At 47.4% G+C, this 17,413-nt stretch overlaps 1 protein-coding gene across 9 annotated transcripts in view; it reads left to right on the top strand.

Annotated features, from left to right (window-relative positions):
* Positions 1 to 6,070: 6,070 nt before the first annotated feature.
* Rbpms (RNA binding protein, mRNA processing factor) overlaps positions 6,071 to 17,413 on the top strand; it is a 138,534-nt gene continuing 127,191 nt past the window's right edge. For 3 of the 9 annotated variants that reach the window (XR_007592576.1, XR_007592577.1, XM_050146708.1), the window contains exon 1: positions 6,081 to 6,418. Coding sequence is in view for 5 of the 9 variants with exons in the window: in XM_050146708.1 (XP_050002665.1) it covers positions 6,353 to 6,418 (66 nt within the window). In the remaining 4 variants the exon portion in view is untranslated. Of the gene's footprint in view, positions 6,419 to 17,413 lie in introns of all 9 variants that reach the window. The other 6 variants (XR_007592578.1, XR_007592579.1, XM_050146707.1 and 3 more) reach the window with 5 other exon arrangements.

Below are 17,413 nucleotides of genomic sequence, written 5' to 3'. Positions count from 1 at the left end.
AATACTTGATTAAGCCTCTCAGTTTCTGTTAGTAAGGAGTGTGGGCGTTGTTTGCCTGTATATATACCTCAGGGCCCCGAGGTTGAACTAAGTGTCAGCCGTGGTGAGCAGCCTATGGTGTTGATTTGGTCATCCTTCCCACCATTAACCCCACAAAATTCATTTCCATCCCATGTGCAAAATATGAACACATCCCTTCCCATCCCGATAGCATTTAAAGTCTTGCTTAATTCACCTCAGCAACAGCTTTGCCATACATATACCATGGAAATCTGATGTGGCTACACTTCATTCTAAGGTAAAATTTCAATTTACCTGCAGGTCTGTAAAACTGGGTAAATGCTTCTAAAACACAATGGCTGGAGAGCAGATAAAGACATTGTTCATTCCAAAAGAGAGAAACAGGACGGATGGAGGGGTGATGGGATGCAAGCAAGTTCAAATATCAAATGCTATGATGGCTTAAGTCATCCTGCTGGGAGCAGAGACATGGCTCAGGCTGGGATGGACTTGCCTGGAATGCACAAGGCACCGAGCTCAAACCTTCACCGGGAACTGGGTGTGGCGGCACACCCTATAACCCTGTACTCAGGAGGTGGAGGCAGGGGGATCAGAAGGTCAAGGTTCATTCTAGGAAACAAGTGATGTTGTTCAAGGCTAGCCTGGGCTACAGGAGATCCTAGAGTAGCCAAGTGTGGTACTTTTAAGTGGGGAAGGGTGGATTATGAGAGTTCAAGGCCAGCCTGGTGGGTAACAATGAATTTTAGGACAGCTAAGCTACTTTGTGAGACCCTGCCTTCGAAGACCAAAACAAGCTAGACAGTGGTGTTACACACCTTTTGAGAGACAGAGTCAGGTGAATCTCTGTGTGAGTTTGAGGCCAGCCTGCTCTACAGTGTTCTAGTAGGCTACACAGAAAAACATTGTCTGAAAAAAAAAGAGCAAGAAAACAATAATCCGATCTGTTCTATGATCTGCCTTACTGACCAAGGGGGTAGTGGTCCAGCCTTCTGGAGACCCTGGGGTCCAGTTTTGTCATAGGTTCTATCTGCTCAGCTCTGGGGAGCCCACTAGAGTGATTTTCTCTAAGGGCCCATCAGACAGCTCCATCAGTGGTCCTCCCCACCATAGACCGTTTCATCCCTCAGCCCACGCAGCTCCGATGACCTGTGAATTACCTTTGGGATGGGTCTCTGTCTTCCTTTTATTTTTAATGTTGATTTACTATTACAGGGTGTCACTATATAACCCTGGTTGGCCTGAACCTGTGAATTACCTTCTAAGTCTTTCTTCCTATTTTTACTTTATTTATCATTTATTACATTTTTATGTTTTACTTATCATTTATGTTCCTTTGTTTGAGACACAGTCTCACTATGCAGCCCTAGCGGCCTGAGTTCATCAAGAAAACGATGCTGGTCTTTCACGTGCCTGAACCTGCTAAAATTAAAAGTGTGTGCGACCATGCCCAGCCCCTTGGTTTGTTTTTTATTGTCCTTCTTTGTTTTGGGAGACAGGGCATAGCAAACCCCATTCTTTTGCAAAAGGAATATAGTACTAAAAATGTAGAAAACACTTGGAAGGCAGAGGCAGGCAGATCTTTGTGAGTTTGAGGCCAGCCTGTTTTATACAGTGAGCGGCAGGCCTGCCAGGTCTACAGAGTGAAACCCTGCCTCAAAACAAAACCCGAAACATAGAAAACAAATAAAGCCTTTCTGGTTGCTATAGGGCTGCTCAGCTTGCTGGTGTCAGCTGCCTCTTCCAGAACTGATAACTAAGGAAACAAACAAAACCATGCCAACCTTTCAGCTTCTATCTAGAATTCGCCACAGTCAGATCCCTAGGCTCCTTAGGTGTTGTTTCTCTTTCCTGCTACGACCAGCTAATTGAACTAATTGTTTTTCCAGTATCTAAATCAGATGCCCCCTGTGGAGTGCTACTCTGCCCTTGAATAGTGTTTTTTGTTAACAGACTCAAGAAGGGGAACCTCTTCCTATTTCCACCCCTAGTTGCCACCCCAAGCCTTAAATTGCCTTGGTTTTGTTTTATAGCAGGACTTGTGGCTATGCAATTGTATTTCTTTGTTTAATGCGGTTTTAAAGCCACCTAAATCTTAGTGGTATTATACAACAGAATTCACTTAAAAATGTAATTACTACCAATTTTGTAATATGGGCAGCATTTGCGGGAGTTTTTTTTCTTTTCTGTGTGGCATCAATTGGGACAGCTCACCTGACGCTGGAGGATTCACTTCCAAGACAGTATGTTCAGCAAGGGTGACCCATTGGTACTGGCCCTCTCTGCTGAGAAACTGGCTGGAGCTGCAAGCTGGGAACCTGGTTTTATTCTTTGTCTGGTCCTGCTTGTGGCTGTTTATGTTTTGTGAAAATAGTGAGAGGATTTTAGAACTATGGAGGTGGTAAAAAAAAAAAATCAGGGGATGCTGTAAAAGTATGACTATATCTAAGATTACCAAGCCATTTAAATGGTTTAGATGATGAACTTTATATGTCATCTGCCACTATAAAAAAATAAAACAAAATAAAATAAAAATAAAAACAGCAGGGGTAGGGGTGGCACTCACCTTTAATCCTAGCACTTGGGAGGCAGAGGCAGGCAGGATCTCAGAGTTTGAGGCCAGCCTGGTCTACAGAGTGAGCTCCAGGATGGCCAGGGCTACACAGAGAAACCCTGTCTTCGCCTCCAAAAACAAAAGAACAACAAAAACATCACAGAAGGAGGGTGGAGTGAACTGAGGAAGAGCAAGTTGTCAAGGATGAAAAAAAGGCCAATAGAGCTTGGGATCAACCAAGTCAGCAATCGCAACACAGGGGGTGGATTCTGCAGCCTTCTGTAGCGCAGATACATAGCTCGGTGCATTGCCTATAGGTTCCTCGTGCCACCCCCCTCTTCGACCTGTAATGCTTGCAATTCCCAGAGACAAATGTTTAAGACATAATTATGGGTTTGGATTTCTTACAGCAGCAAGCCTCCAAAGGAACGCTGCCAGCCTAACAGCGATGGGTAATGCAAAGTACAGGTGCACACAGTATTCACAGTATTTCCCTTTCACCGTGGTATGCAACCTTGCAGGCCAGGCAGAAATACAGGAGAGCGGTGGGCAGGTGAGAGGGCAAATGTCTCCGGGTCAATAGCCCCGTTCTTCCGGGATCTAAACTCCCTTTGTTGTCTCATCATTCTTAGCATGCCTGGCAACGATCGGCTACCAAGGAGCTCTCAACTCTCGAAACTCCGTCTTTGACTGAATATATAACTCCCATCTTCTCCCCCCCCCCTTCTCTCTTTCTCTACAGCCGTGACGTTTATAAATAGTGGAAGTCTGCTTACAGATTTTCCTTGGGTTTTGCTGTTAATGTTACTTGGTTTTTCTTCCAAATAAGTACATACCACCGCTTGCCGAAAAGGATAGAAAATGAAATCCCTTTCTTTCAGGCTCATACCTTGTGCTGAGACTCCATGTCTGCTGTCTCTCAGTTTTATTGCCTGATGTGTCGATACCATGGTGTGATTTTACCATCCCTTTCTTTAATCTCCTTCTTCAGCCCTGTTGTGGGCGATGTCTCCATCTAGGCCACACCCTCCAAAATCAAATATTAATAACGACTCTGACTCTGTCTAATGACCATGCTTACACCTTCAGGGTTTTTTTTTTTTGCGGGGGGGGGGGGAGAGGGAGGGACAGGGTTCTCTGTGTAGCCCTGACTGTCCTGGAACTTACTCTGTAGACCAACAGGCTGGCTTGGAATTCAGAGATCTGTCTGTCTCTGCCTCCTAAATGCTGGGATTAAAGGAGACTGCCACCACTGTCTGTTTACTCATTATTAAAAATAACTGACGTCTATTATATGTCAGGCCCTGTCTAAACGCTGGGAACACACCATAAAGATGACAGACAAGGTTCCTCTCACAAGACTAAGTTTTCTTATACAGAGGGCGCTAACTTTTAAACAAAAGTTCTGGTTTGGCTTCAGGACGGGGAAAAAAAAAATCAGGTTTTAGTCTACATCTGAAATTAACCCACTTTTTCCAGGAGAGGGATAAGAGACTCCCCCAGCATACTGCAACCACACCATAACCCACCTTCTTCTAAATGGGCTCCGAGTGGAACCCATTTGTCATTTTTTTCCTTGGGTTTTTCCTTACCAGGTTCCAGCAAAACAATGTCTCCCTGTGGAGTATATTCAGTAACAGGCAAGAATAGCCAAGGAAGGCAAAAGGCTGGGCCACCGAAGCCCACCATTCGGCCATTGTTCAGGAAGACATTGCCCCCTCGTGGTTCCTCTTATAACTGAATGAAGAGCAGGCCGTGCAGAGAGAGGGCTGCCAATCAACACAATCAATAATAAATCAAAACACGGACAAAGTTTCTGATTGACTGTAGCTTTGCTCTTCTGACTTTTTCTCCCGCGGTCCCAATGACTCTTGGCTCCTTTCCTCCCAGGAGGCACCTCGGTTACTATAGAGAGCAATGGCATTATGACGGCAACTTGGAACATTATTTTCTTTTAGGAACTTTCCCCTATCTCCAGAGCCCTTCAAAGAAAAAAAAAACTCATCTAAAACTTGTCTCACTATGGATTTTCACGTCACAACGCCTTTAAAAGCCAAAGAAAAATGTTGCGTGTATCTTGCTTTTTTTTTTTTTTTTAATATAATTTGAACCAGGATTCGGCGATTCTGTTGCCTTGGAGTTGTTTGGGGTGTCTCCACAACACCACTTTCAATGGCCTAAAGGCAGGGCCCTTATCTTCAGCTCCTACCCCACCCCCGCCTCCACCCCACCCCCACCGGCTCTCAAAGCAGAGAGGGGTAAAGAATGTCGAGTGGGGAGAAAGAGATAAACAGTTAAACCAAGGCATAAATGAGAAACCGTGATTGGCGCGGCGTACCAGACAAACTTCCTCGGAGAGAGAGCACCACTACCCATTGATACGGGGGGGGGGGGGCGAGGGAGGGGGGAAGGGGGTTGACTTAAATGTCCGTCCTTACAAGAAGTTTACAGGGTTTATTGTTGGAAAAGTTCAGTAGGACCAGGAAAATGGAAACTTCCTTAAAAATAATGCTAGCTTCCGCCAATTGTAAACCAACATTGTGCAAGAATGAAGCTAGGAGAGGAGGGTTGCGCTTGCCCCATCTATAATCTCTAAAGCCCTGGGATCTATATTCCCATTTCTCTGACTAGGAAACGGAAGCTGTGCGGTCATCCTGGTGTTGGGCAACTGCTTTGATACTCCAGAGATAAATGTCCTGACCTTTGAGGGGCAGTGAGGGATCCTCAGCCAACAGATACCGAGTGTCTACTAGGTTCCAGGTAGCAGCCTACTTTAAGTAGTGGCGGGGGAGACAAAGATAAACAGGGCACGGTCCTGTATTCCAGGAAGGGGCTCCCCAAAGAGTGAAGTAAACAAAACGATTCCCGAACAGTCTGGTGCCGGCTGTGCGAGTCTCAACAGGGACCGCCGGAAGCCCTCGAGAGTCCTAGCGGGCGAGGGGAAAAGGCTGGGGAGTGCTCGCCGGACTCCGGCACCAGCGGTGGGCTTGCAAAAGCGGGGTTCGGTGGTGGGCTGTCTCCGGTGCCTGTCTCCTTTCGGCGCAGGAAGAACCGAGTCTCGTCGGGTATTGCCAAGGAGGGTGGGTTGAGGCGCACACCCGTCGTGGAAAGCAAGCAAACAAAAGTTGCACGCCCCAGTCTCCGTCCCCCCCAACCAGGCTCGGTTCCCCGCCCCGAGCCCCCTCTCCAAGCCCACGCGCACCGCCCGCACGGACGCCGAGGCTCCGGGGGCTGGAGAAAGAGGGCGGACCCGATCGTCCTCCCGCCGACCCCACAGCCTCGTGACCCCGGTGACCCCCCCCCGTCCCCCCAGTCGAGCCCGGCCTTGGGGTCGACTGCTCCGCCCCGCGCTCCTCCTCCCGCGGGGGGCTTCGCGGTCCCGAACAGCGTCCCTCTGGGCTGCGGCCGGCCGCGCACGTCCAGGGAGGGCGGAGAGAGGAGGGGGAGGGGAGGGAGTGGAAGGGGAGGAGGGTGGAAGGCGAGAGAAAGCGCGCTGCGTGCGGCCCCGCTGCCCAGAGCCTGCCAGCAGCGCGCCCTCGGCGGCTCCGGTCCCAACCGCGCCCGCCGCCTTGCTTCCTCCGCCTCGGCCCCGTCCCGACTCTGGGGCTCGCCCGGCCTCTCGGAGGTCCCCACCCGCCCCGGCTTCCCACTGCGCCGCCCGGCTTCAGCCCCGCAGCTCGCTCGCTCGACCGCCCGGGGGAAGGTAGCAAGCAAGCGGGCGAGCGCGCCTTCGCCTCAGCCCCGCGCCCCAGCCCCGCGCGGCGACGAAGGACCGGGAAGATGAACGGCGGAGGCAAAGCCGAGAAGGAGAACACCCCGAGCGAGGCCAACCTTCAGGAGGAGGAGGTAAGGAGGGGGGCCGGCTGGGAGTCTCGGGGCGCACGGGGTGGGGGCGCGCCAAGGGACGCGGCGTCCCGCGGGCGCGGGGCTGTGTCCACGCGCGTCCGCATGCCTCCCATTGCATAACTTTTTGAGGACTTTCCCGAGACTTTTGTAAGTAGAATGCTCAGCTTTGTCCACCCGGGCTGTTGAAAGCGGAATCGAGAGCTGACTCCCGGGTGACCTCGGATGATTGGGATCGGGAAGGGTCAAGATTTGGGTTCTGCGTCTGCTGCTGGAAATCTGAGGGAGGCATGGTCGAAAAAAACTCTGGGAAAGTTCTCGTTAAAAGCTACTTCCGACCCCAACTCCCCTCCCTCCCTTTCGGTGTTAAAAGTGCTGGGTGAAATATCTTCCTAGTTGAGACATTTTGGATTAATAGATAACTCATTAGCCGCATTCTTCTCCGATGAGTCGAAGACCCCCGCCGAACCTGGGCGAAGTGGATTGGGGGGTGGGGTGGGGTAGAATAACAAGGGCTAAAAGCTTTGGATTCCCCAAAGCAAAGGCGCACGGAGGGTTTTCGTGGGGAAATCACAACTTTATGCGGCACACTTGGAGTGATGATTAAAAACAATTTGCGCCTGTGGTGCGTTTCTTCCTGAAAACACTCGAGTAATATGTGTGGATGGGGTGTGCATGGAACTAATGAGTTTGGTCGCTTTTGTGGCGTCCTGTCCTGACTTTACTGCTGCAGGTGGGTTTATTTGGAGGTCCCAGGAAACTGTATTTATCCTTTTAAAGGTCTCCTAGAATTGAGTGAGCAGAAGCAGAAACTGCTCAACCCACTATAACGTAGAAAGTGTTCTTCCAGGTAAATCACATCCTAATAAGGAGGGTGAACGCAACTCAAACTGACTCTAAAGCGGTTAGGGTGATGAGGCAATTGAGACACTGGGTGCAAACTAAGATACCGAGACTGAAACCAAACATAAGGGTTCCATCCATCCGCCCATCTCTCTGACCTATGTGAACTATCCCTCTGGTAAAATGGGAACTGTTTAAATAGGGAAGACAGAAGAGACCTAAATTTATGCAAAACAGTGCAGAGTTTGATTTTACCACAGTTGTAGGGTGGTGCGCCTAAGAGAATTGAAGAAAGCTGACAATGGCCTCCCCACCTGAAGAAATTGCCTCTTTTATAAGCAAGTATTGCTTTAGGAAGGCTCTGTTTATGTCGTTTTACGACAACAGCGCTGGGGAGCTAGCTGCGAGTTCCTGCTGCTCTTCACTCCATTTCCTGACAAGTTAAACATAAAAAAGTGATGCCCTCTTGCCTTTTGAGAAATTGCTGGGTTTCGAGCATGCTTTAGTGGACACAACAAGGTTAACGCTTCAGATCAGCCCTACCTTTATCCCTGCTAAAGCCATCTTTCTTCCTTCATCCAGTTCAGAAAAATTGCAACTGGGAAAAAGCTCATAACAACAATAAAAACACCAAAGTTTGGTCCTTTTAAAATGATTTTGTTTAAAATGATTTTGGAACACAACAAAACCCCAGAGGGTTTTTTTTTTTTAAGGTTTTGGTAGATAACAATAGGCTTGTCTCCAAATCCCATACCCACTCGCCTAAAAATGATGGCAAGTCAGATTTTTCTCTTGATCCATCTTAGCTGCAAACGTTTCCTCTGGGTGGATCATGTCTAGTGATGGACAGTGTTGGAGCAATCAGCTGCCTTATTTACCCTGTTGCACTGAGAGTGTTCTTTGTCAGGTAGGAATGGCGTGTGATTCTGGGAGGTATTATATCTTTTTTAGTGAAATATTTGTTATTTAGGAAACAAGAGGAGAAAGATTGCAGAGCTCAGGTTGTTCACGAGTGGCAGTGTGTAAAACACATACACCATGAGGAATGAGCTGTAGTTGTGTGCCCTTTTTTTTTTTTTCAGTTCTAGGAGATGAACCCAGGACCACAGAGGTGCCAGGCAGCCACTCTGTCACTAGCCACTTTATATACGTTTTTGTTTAGAAATAGGGCTTCCCAGGTCACCCAGTCAGGCTGTGAGCTTAAATTCCTGCCTAAGAGTCCTGGGATTAAAGGCATTTGCCTTCACAACTGGCTAGCATAATAGACAATCAGGGAAAGAAAATCGCGAGTGATCCTGGTGATTTTATCATAATTCACTGTTCTTGTGTATATTTGGTTTTTGAAAAACTCTAGTTTTTTAATTAACAACCCTGAAAGCCACAAGTAAAACAAGTACAGTATTTTGGTGAGTCCCATTAATGTGCTTGTTATTATACAAAACCACAACATTCCCTGCCCACCCAGGGGATCCGCACTGCTCAGATGCATTGAAAAGCCTCCGAGTGGACTCTAGGAAACAGAACACACACACACACACACACACACACACACACACTTCTTGTATACATACATGAAGACAAGAGAAGAAAAATGTGCTTGCTGTAATTTCCGGTGGCTACTAAACCGAACTGGGAAAGTGAGTCCACCCGTCACTGAGAGAAAACAGTTTCTCATAGCTCACCGTGGGGTGTAGACTTTCTCCTCCTACACTGGAGAATTAATTCAAGGCTTTCTTTTTCCTTTCTACGTTTGAAAGCAGGTCCTCTTATCATCCAGTATGTTTTAACTGAGTCTCTGTATTAGAGACTAATTAGGCTCACATGGATACAATTGTGTAGACTGAAAAGTTCAGGATTTGGGGAAAAAAGGTCCATATTTTCTGCGGTTGAAAAGGTTTTTTGAGAATCTGTGCAGCTTTGTATAATATAGCACATAAAACTGCAAGGACAGCTGGTTGTCATTCTTCCTGGGACCCGAGAGTGGCAAGGGTTTTGTGTGTCTGCAGTGTTGGGCTGTTTCTTACATCACTTTTTTTTTTTTTTTTTTTTTTTTTTTCCGAGACAGGGTTTTTCTGTGGTTTTGGAGCCTGTCCTGGAACTAGCTCTTGTAGACCAGGCTGGTCTCGAACTCATAGATCCGCCTGCCTCTGCCTCCCGAGTGCTGGGATTAAAGGCTTGCGCCACCACCACCCGGCTTCTTACATCACTTTTCAATTAAGTTTAGGAAGTCATGCTGGCAGGAGGGTTGACCCGTTCAGAACCTAGCCTTAACTCCACTGCAAGGCTCTACTTTGAAACAAAAGTTCTTAGTTGGGTGTGGGGATGGTTCCTTCATTTTCTAAGTCTCTGAGACCAGTCTGAGGCCAAGCCTGGTCTATGTAGCAAGTTCTAGCCCAGCCAAGTGAGACACTTTCTCTAAACAAAAGTTAAAAAAAAAAAAGTTCTTAGAATGTATCTCCAATTGTATGATCAGGCTTTATTAAAAGTTAATACGTATGTGAGTGATAATCTCATAATCTGTCTCGTAATTACTATCATTAGTAAGTTTGTGTTCAGACATAACTGGGACCCCGTCCTACAGAACTTCATTAGTGAGTGATTTCCTTTTTGGAAATGAGATAAACGTGGTCATTTGGTTGTATTTTTAGTTTCATTCATCCCTTCGGGCACTTTTTAGGTGGATCACCTTATGCTGAAGCAGTTTAAAATTCATCTCAGTTCTGGGAAAGCAGTAATTAAATCAGAGAGGCAAGAGTTGGCCGTGTTGCACCGTTGATTGAGATGTTTGGAGAAATCACATCAAGTCAGACCCTGAGAGGATCATGCAGTTTTTACTTCATATCTCCCAGAGTGCTTAGTATTTTGCCAAAGCATTGGGGTTGTAAGTTGTTGGATTTTTTTTTTTTCTTAACAGTAGGCATGGAGGAAAGGGAATGCCAGTGGTGTGGGCTAACCTCTGGCTCTCATGGCACATCAAGATCTCCGGACACGGCTTCTGGAAGCTTCGATTGGCACAGTTTTGCACACTTCTGTGTTGCAAACCAAATCTAATATAGTTGAACTTGTTTCAGTCGTGGAGCAGGAGTAGGTAACAGTGGTTTGGATGGAGATGTGACCTCATGGTAGAGAGATGTCTGAAGAGTGCCACTAATGTGGCATGCATTTTAGGCTACTCTGCCAAAAGTGGTTTTCCAGTTTCTCTGCCTTGATGCTTTGGTTGAGGCCTCTTTTGTGGAGGCGACATCTCATACTGTTTCTGCCGGATTTAGTGTTAGAGCCTTTAACTAGGAACAGGGCATCAACAATGAAGTTAAGGGCCTTGGTTCTGTGGAGTTTTGGCGGGGGCCATCAAGACATGCTCCCCTCCTTTGATTTAGTACCTGTATTGTTAAGAGTTTACGCTAAGGAAATTGGGCGGCAATAAAGATTTCTTTCTAGGAGTTATGCTGGCGAAAATTCTCAAACTGTTCAACGAATGGGGATTTGCTAAGCAAATCATTAGAATTCCATAGGAATGTTAGACAGCCTTTAAAGGATACGTTTTTTGAAATGTATATTTATTGCAGATTATTTTTGTGTATGTAATATATATGATAACAGTGGGCAGGTCTGGAAACTAAAAGTCTGAAGGCAGGGTCCCCGCAGGCCACTGCTTCCTGGAAAATCTTAAGAGCCGGGCTCCAGACATCCTGAGGACTAAGTTTTTGTTGAGCAAACAGGATTTTTCAAGTTTTAATAATTTTTTTAAATTTTGAGATTATAATATAATTACCTCATTTCCCTTTCCTCTCTCCAAACGCTCCCGAGTAACTATTCCACTTTGCTTCTCAAGTTCTTTGAAAACGGTGTATGTAAAACTAGATATAACTACGATGAATGTAATTGGTGGATTACATACAGGTCATTGTGTATTGCTTTCTTTGGCATTTCCAAAATGGCTATGTGAGCCTTCTGGCTTTGAAGATTTTGTTAAACTCTTTTGTGATTCATGTAGGTGTAGCAAACCTTCAGGTTTGAGTTTGGTTTGGCTGAGCCCTCATCATGTCCTTTGTCTCCTCCATCTTTGTTTCTCCTGTCTCCTGTTAGTGATCTTCAGCTGCCCCCTCCCCCCCCATGCTCTGATACCCTCTCTCAAGCCAGCATGATGCCGTGAAGCTGGGTTTCGTGACGCCCCAGATCTGTCCGCCCAGCTTTGATCGCTGCAGAAAAGTCCACACGTGATACTCGGGGTTGTTCTAATATGCCTCTGAGAACCCTTCTGCCCATTCCTTCCTCTGTTCTGGCCCAAGCCGAGCCTCCCGCCCCCCATCCATGGAGGCCTTGTTTTCCTGGGAAGTTCTTTGTTACCTCTGCTTAGCTTCTGGAACACCCTGCAAAGACGTGCATGCTGTCTAATGGGATTCCCAGTGGTCCGACTTCCCCATGCCAGGCCCACGGCCACACACACACCCTTATAAGTTTAGAATTTGAAATATACATAGCGGCTGCCTGCTTAATACTGAGAGTCCTACTAGAGATTTCAAAAGGTCGTGACCCCACCTATTGCGAAACGATCTTTCTCACCTGTAGCATCAACGGCACAGGTGAGTCCATCAGATAGATGCGCTCACTCATCCCATGGAACTATTGGGCTCTCACCATTTGAACCTGGGTTCTCCCGTGGAACTCTTTTTTGACCCAGTCATGGTCTTTGCTAGGTGGAAGAGCAGGGAGCTCCCTCTGTTCCCAAACAGTCTGCTCTGTGTGACAGCCACTTTGGAATGTTTGTGTTCAGTTTCATTTGGCACCTTAGTGTCTGCCTGGGGGCGGGCGACGGGGAACGGGAATGCAAAGGTCCCTCTTGAACAGGACTTGCTTGGGTCAAAGAAAAAACTTAGGAAGGAATGAGAAGAATGAACCTTGACAGCTAGAGCACAAGTGGCTGGAGTAGTCCAGTGGACTGGAAACCTGGCGAACCAAGTCTTCAAAGTGATGCCATGTTGGTAAGATCCTATCCTTGCCGGACCCTGATGGCACTGGGCTCACAGGAGGATAACGGGCAGGACTTTATGAACCCGCATCTCCATCTCTAATATGCGCCAGGAGAATATCTCAAACAACTTTAATGCCGTGTGTGTGTGTGTGTGTGTGTGTGTGTGTGTGTGGTCTCAGGTGAGGTATGCTTGGTGTGACCTGGAATTTGAAGCTGACTGAGGGAGGGGTATGTGCTTGAATTTCTAAGATAAAATTGCCCAGTTTGTGGAACAGAGTGAACTACAAGAATCATTTCCCCTATGAGAATTTCAGGAATATTTTTATACACTTACTAAAGAAATAGTCGTCACTAGTATTTATTTATTTATTTATGTAGAAGAACTGGGTCTCTCCTTGTGACCAGGCTGGCCTTGAACTCACAGAGATCCTCCTGCCTCTGCCTCTGCCTCTGCTGAGATGAAAGCATAAGCCACTCTGCCTGGCCAATCACTGACTCCTTCCTGCTTGTTTTTTCTTCTGTGCTGTGTTACAAGTTAGGCACTGGACCACCTGTAACCATTTATTTATTTATTAAAGATTTCTGTCTCTTCCCTGTAACCATTTTTTATCCTTACAAACTATTGTAGGGTTTTTGTTTCTCTGTGTGAGTGTGTGTGAGTGAGAGAGGGGGGGGAGGGGAGTCTGGCTGTGTAGACCAGGCTGACCAGGCACACGGCATCCTCTCCTGTGTCAGCCTCTTGAGTGCTGGGATTACAGGTGTTCCCTACAGTCAGCTGGTGCAGGTGTTTGCGTGTCCCTTTTATGGACAGGCAACTGAGGCAGTGTGAAGTGTGGCCTGATTGACCAGGGCCATCAGGTGTAGACCCAGGAGAGGCGCTAGGAGCTAGGGGAGACGCTTCCTCCACTCCGGGTGTTTAATGGAGGGATTGGCCGGGCACAAATTAACAAGTTTAATAAAAGTGTGACAGCGAGGTTGAGGTGGTTTGAACTGGAAACAAGCCTGCTCCTGAGAGGGTAGTGAAGAAGAGGGCTGGTATTCAGCAGAATCCAAAGACTTTGACCTATGAGGAAGATCATGGGGGGGAGGGGGGGATGACAGGCAAGGAGTCCAGGCGGTGTGAACATTCAAGCCACCTTTTCGGGAGGAACGGCTGATGGGAGCTGTTGCTTTTTGAGCTAGGAGAGGGGCGTCTGTCCTCTGCTAGAGGGCAAGGGGTGGAGCACACAGATCTTCTTGTTCAGTATTTCAGGATGTACAGCCAGCGTCGGGAGTGTCCACGAGGCCCCTGAATCCATCTGAAGTGGGCTGGAGAGGAGATTAAGGGTTGACCTCAACACCTCTTTGGGTTCTCCATTGGATGGTTGGTTTGTGGAAGTACAAATTGGGTATAGGGCAGCTAGGAGTGATGATGCTGAGTCTGGGGTGCACTGGATAAGCCAGATGTTAATGATGATGCTGAGTTTGGGGTGCACAGGATGAGCCAGATGTTAAAATAGGATTTTTTCAGAACAGTTCACAGATAGCTTGGTAATTGAAAATGCGCGTCATGTGTATGAGTGTCTAGAAAATGGAATTCCAATCCCTGGGAAACCTTGTGATGAAAAGCAAGGAAAGAGAAAAGGCTTCTGGGGGAAGAGGGAGACTTGGAAGTTCTCAGGGGGAAAGAACTAATTTTAATACATGAGCATTACTGAGAAGCTGCCTGATTATAATAGTATTTGCTGTCTTTATCAGCTGGGGGGAGGGGGAGGAGGAGTTAGAAATATCTAGCTCTGTATAGTATTTCTCATGCTTTTCTGCTTTCATCAAAGTCCGAGGAGTTTGATTTTCCCCCTATATTTGCCGTCAGTACCCAGACTTGCAGTTTTCTTTCCTTGAAGACCAGGCTATGGTAACATCTAGAGAGGCTCCAGTCCGAGTGTTGGCCGCCCAAGGTCATGTGTTCTGCGGATCAAGTTTTTCTTTACTGTACTTGCCTGCAGGTGTTGTTTGGTACTCTGCTAAGTGTCCACTGAAAAGTAGTCCTGGAAAGGATCTTAAAAGAAAACTGTCAACAACACGTGGTTGCATTTCTAGCACCACCTCACCCCGCCGCAGCCATTCTGATGCATATTATTGAATAGCAAAGAGGAGGAAGAAATGGCAGGAAGAGGTGCAGCTCACACCAGGAAAGGAGGCCGGGATTTCAGTTTGTAAATGCAGTGTCGTCGCGCCAATTTCAAAGGCAGTAGAAGTGCTTAGGCAGGCTGCTTTAATCCTGTCGGCATCTGGGATTTTGCAAAGGTGCGAGAAATCTGAGCGCCTCAGGACAGCGGTCTCTCTCGACAAGGCTGGAACTCCCACCTTCAATTCGTCCTTACTGACTGAAGGAGTGAATGAACCTTACTGATACCCCAAATTCCTTTATGTCACCTGGTAGATGATGCTGGCCGGTGGCCAGTGTGCTTCCAAGAGAAATCCTACAGACGATTTTCTCCTTGACTCCGCGGGATCTCGTTTTGTGCAAACTCTCCTCTTTGCCACCTCAAGGCTGGCATACTTGAGGCTGCTGGGGACAAGTGCAAACTGCGATCTTATTACTGAAGTAGCAGAATTTCCTTTGTGCTGGGGAGGAGGGGGTGCTGTGGAGGTGTCATTGTCTTACCCAGGTGGGAGTTACAAGACTGAGGATGTGTGAGCTTCCAGAGGCTTCTCTATTGACTATAGTGTTCCTCCAGTCGGCATCGTGTGATGGGGAGGGCAAGACAGGTCCCTCCCTTCCAGGCCCTTGATGTTAGGTGATTAGGGGCTAGCCTTGGTTGTCAGGGTAACCTGTGGTTCCCACTTAGCCTGCTCCTCTCCGTTCTCTTGAGTTGAATTTCTGCTTTACCCAGGATGACTGAGTACTTTTCCAGCAGTGAGCAGCAGAATTGCTAGAGCGAGTCATGCCCACAGTGGTTTGAATTTCCTTTTCAACCTTAGGTGGTCAAGTGTGGGGGCACACACCCTTAATCTTAGAAGCCAGGAGGCAGAGGCACATCTGAGTTTGAAGCCAGTCTGGTCTACAGAGTGAGTTCCAGGACAGCCAGAGCTACACAGAGAAACCCTGTCTCTGAAGAGGGGAAAAAGCATTTATGATTTCATGCTAAGTGACTGAGCATTTATATAGCTAGTCCAAAGTGGACACTAGTCCGCTGTGCCCCACCCCCTCATTTAAGATGCTGGCGCTCCTAATGGCCTAAACTATAGCCAAGTCTGCCCTTACCTATGGACCCTTTCCCCATGTGCTGAGATTACAGCTCGCTCTCTCTCTCTCTCTCTCTCTCTCTCTCTCTCTCTTCCCCCCCCCTCTCTTTTTCTCTCTCTCTTTGGTCTGTGTAAGTGTGTGGTGCAAATGCCCTGTCTTTTAACATTTTAACAAAGGAAATGCTGTCATGCCATGTTCAGGGCTAGGAAAACTGAGGCACCCTGAGACGCTAAATTAATCTGTCTGAGGTTTTACAGCAGGGTGGGTAGGAGCTTAAAAATGTCCCATGACTGGGGGCTGGAGATATGACTCAGCGCTTAAGAGCACTGGCTGCTCTTCTGGAGGACCTGGGTTCAATTCCCAGCACCCCATGGTCGCTCACCAGTGCCCGTGATTTAAGCCCAGGAGCTCAGATACCTTCACACAGATGCCCATGCAGGCAAAACATCTGTGCACAGAAAATAAAAAATACTTAAAAAAATTTCCCGAGTTACACAAGCTTCATGTGACTGGTTCTTTCTGGACCTCTGGCCCCATCTCCTTGGGAATCCCAGTCTCATCTGATAAAGCTTTTAGTATCTCGGATCCTCATTAGATATGCCCATTTGCCAGACTCCTTCCTGCCTGGTGCCAGCCGGTCTGCGTGCCTACAGGTTAGTCCTGACCTTTATCCTAGTCTCAGTGCCCTGTCACCCAGAGAGAGACCTGTGACCGACGGGTTTAAAGTAGCCCACGTTTCTACCATTATTTTCCAGATGGCATCTCTTGACATTTTCTGTGTGCTATTGGACTTGCTTACCTTGTACCCATGATAGGCCTCTGGCGGAAGAAACTTTTCGTCTTATTTATTGTCTTTTAAAAGAAAAAAAAACCCAGAGTCTAGACCAATGCCTCGTGTTTGTTAGTGAAATGCTTACAAACCTGCCTTTCAGAGGCAGACATCTGTGTGGTACGCCACATCATTATAGAGCCTCTCAGCAGTTTCCGGATTGTTTTCTTTCCCTATTTCTTTCTTGCCTTTTTTTTTTTTTTCTTATTTCCCCCAAAGGCATGGTCTCTTTATTATGGAATCCTGGTTTTCAGGGAACCCGAGAGATCCACTTATCTCTGTCTCCCGAGTGCTGGGAATCAAGGCCTGAGCAACCACGCCTGGCTGAGATTTAAGTTTTTCTGTCTTCCAGGTGGATATTTCTGATTCCCAGTCCCCCACTTGATTGCATCAGAAGCCAGAGTTATCATTTCACAACCTCTTGAGTCAGAGATTTTGCTCGGGTGGTATATGACTGGTCCCTTGTGGGAGGTGGGGCAGACAGTCTTTTTGCACACATAAAGGAATTCTTCCCTTACTGTCCAGTTAAACACAACTGCACTTAAACAGAAATGCCGGTGTGGCTGAAATGCGTAGGAGAGACAGTCAGGTAAATTTTGCCAGGTGTGACTTTGGCCTTGAGAGGGTTGTTACCACCCGGAGTTGATGCTGAGCCTTTGACTAAGTCACGCTGTTTTAGCTTCCAAGATACAAGTTCAGGGTCATTCTGGCTTTGGGTGGCTTGCACAGACTTTTAGCACCTGGGTTCCAATGTGAAGGAATCCTTAGGGAGCTACCCCAGGCCGCACCCACTTGTCTTCATAAACTTGGCTATTCCTCCGCTTTGTTTTTGCTTCTCATTGTGGAGCAGAACAGATAATATCTCAGGCCTAAAGAAATGTGCCTTGTCATTGGCTTATCATCAGGTGGAAACCATCTGTTAATTGAGCAGAAAACGCCGGCCTTCGGATTGGCCTCGTTTGCACAGCACACCAAGTCCCAATCTGACCTGGATGGGGGGTGGGGGGTTTGTTGTCCTGCCCTGGTCATCCGTTGTCTGATAATCCCACAACCAAAGTTACATGTTCTTAGAAGTCAGCGCTTGGCCAGCCTGTCACTACCCTTCAGTTTTATTATCTCATTTTC

The sequence above is a fragment of the Alexandromys fortis genome, unplaced genomic scaffold (genome assembly GCF_014885135.2).
Source record: "Alexandromys fortis isolate MF-2015 unplaced genomic scaffold, M_Fortis_MF-2015_v1.1 scaffold_55, whole genome shotgun sequence".
Taxonomy (NCBI): domain Eukaryota; kingdom Metazoa; phylum Chordata; class Mammalia; order Rodentia; family Cricetidae; genus Alexandromys; species Alexandromys fortis.
This window is presented reverse-complemented; position numbering and strand designations above follow the sequence as displayed.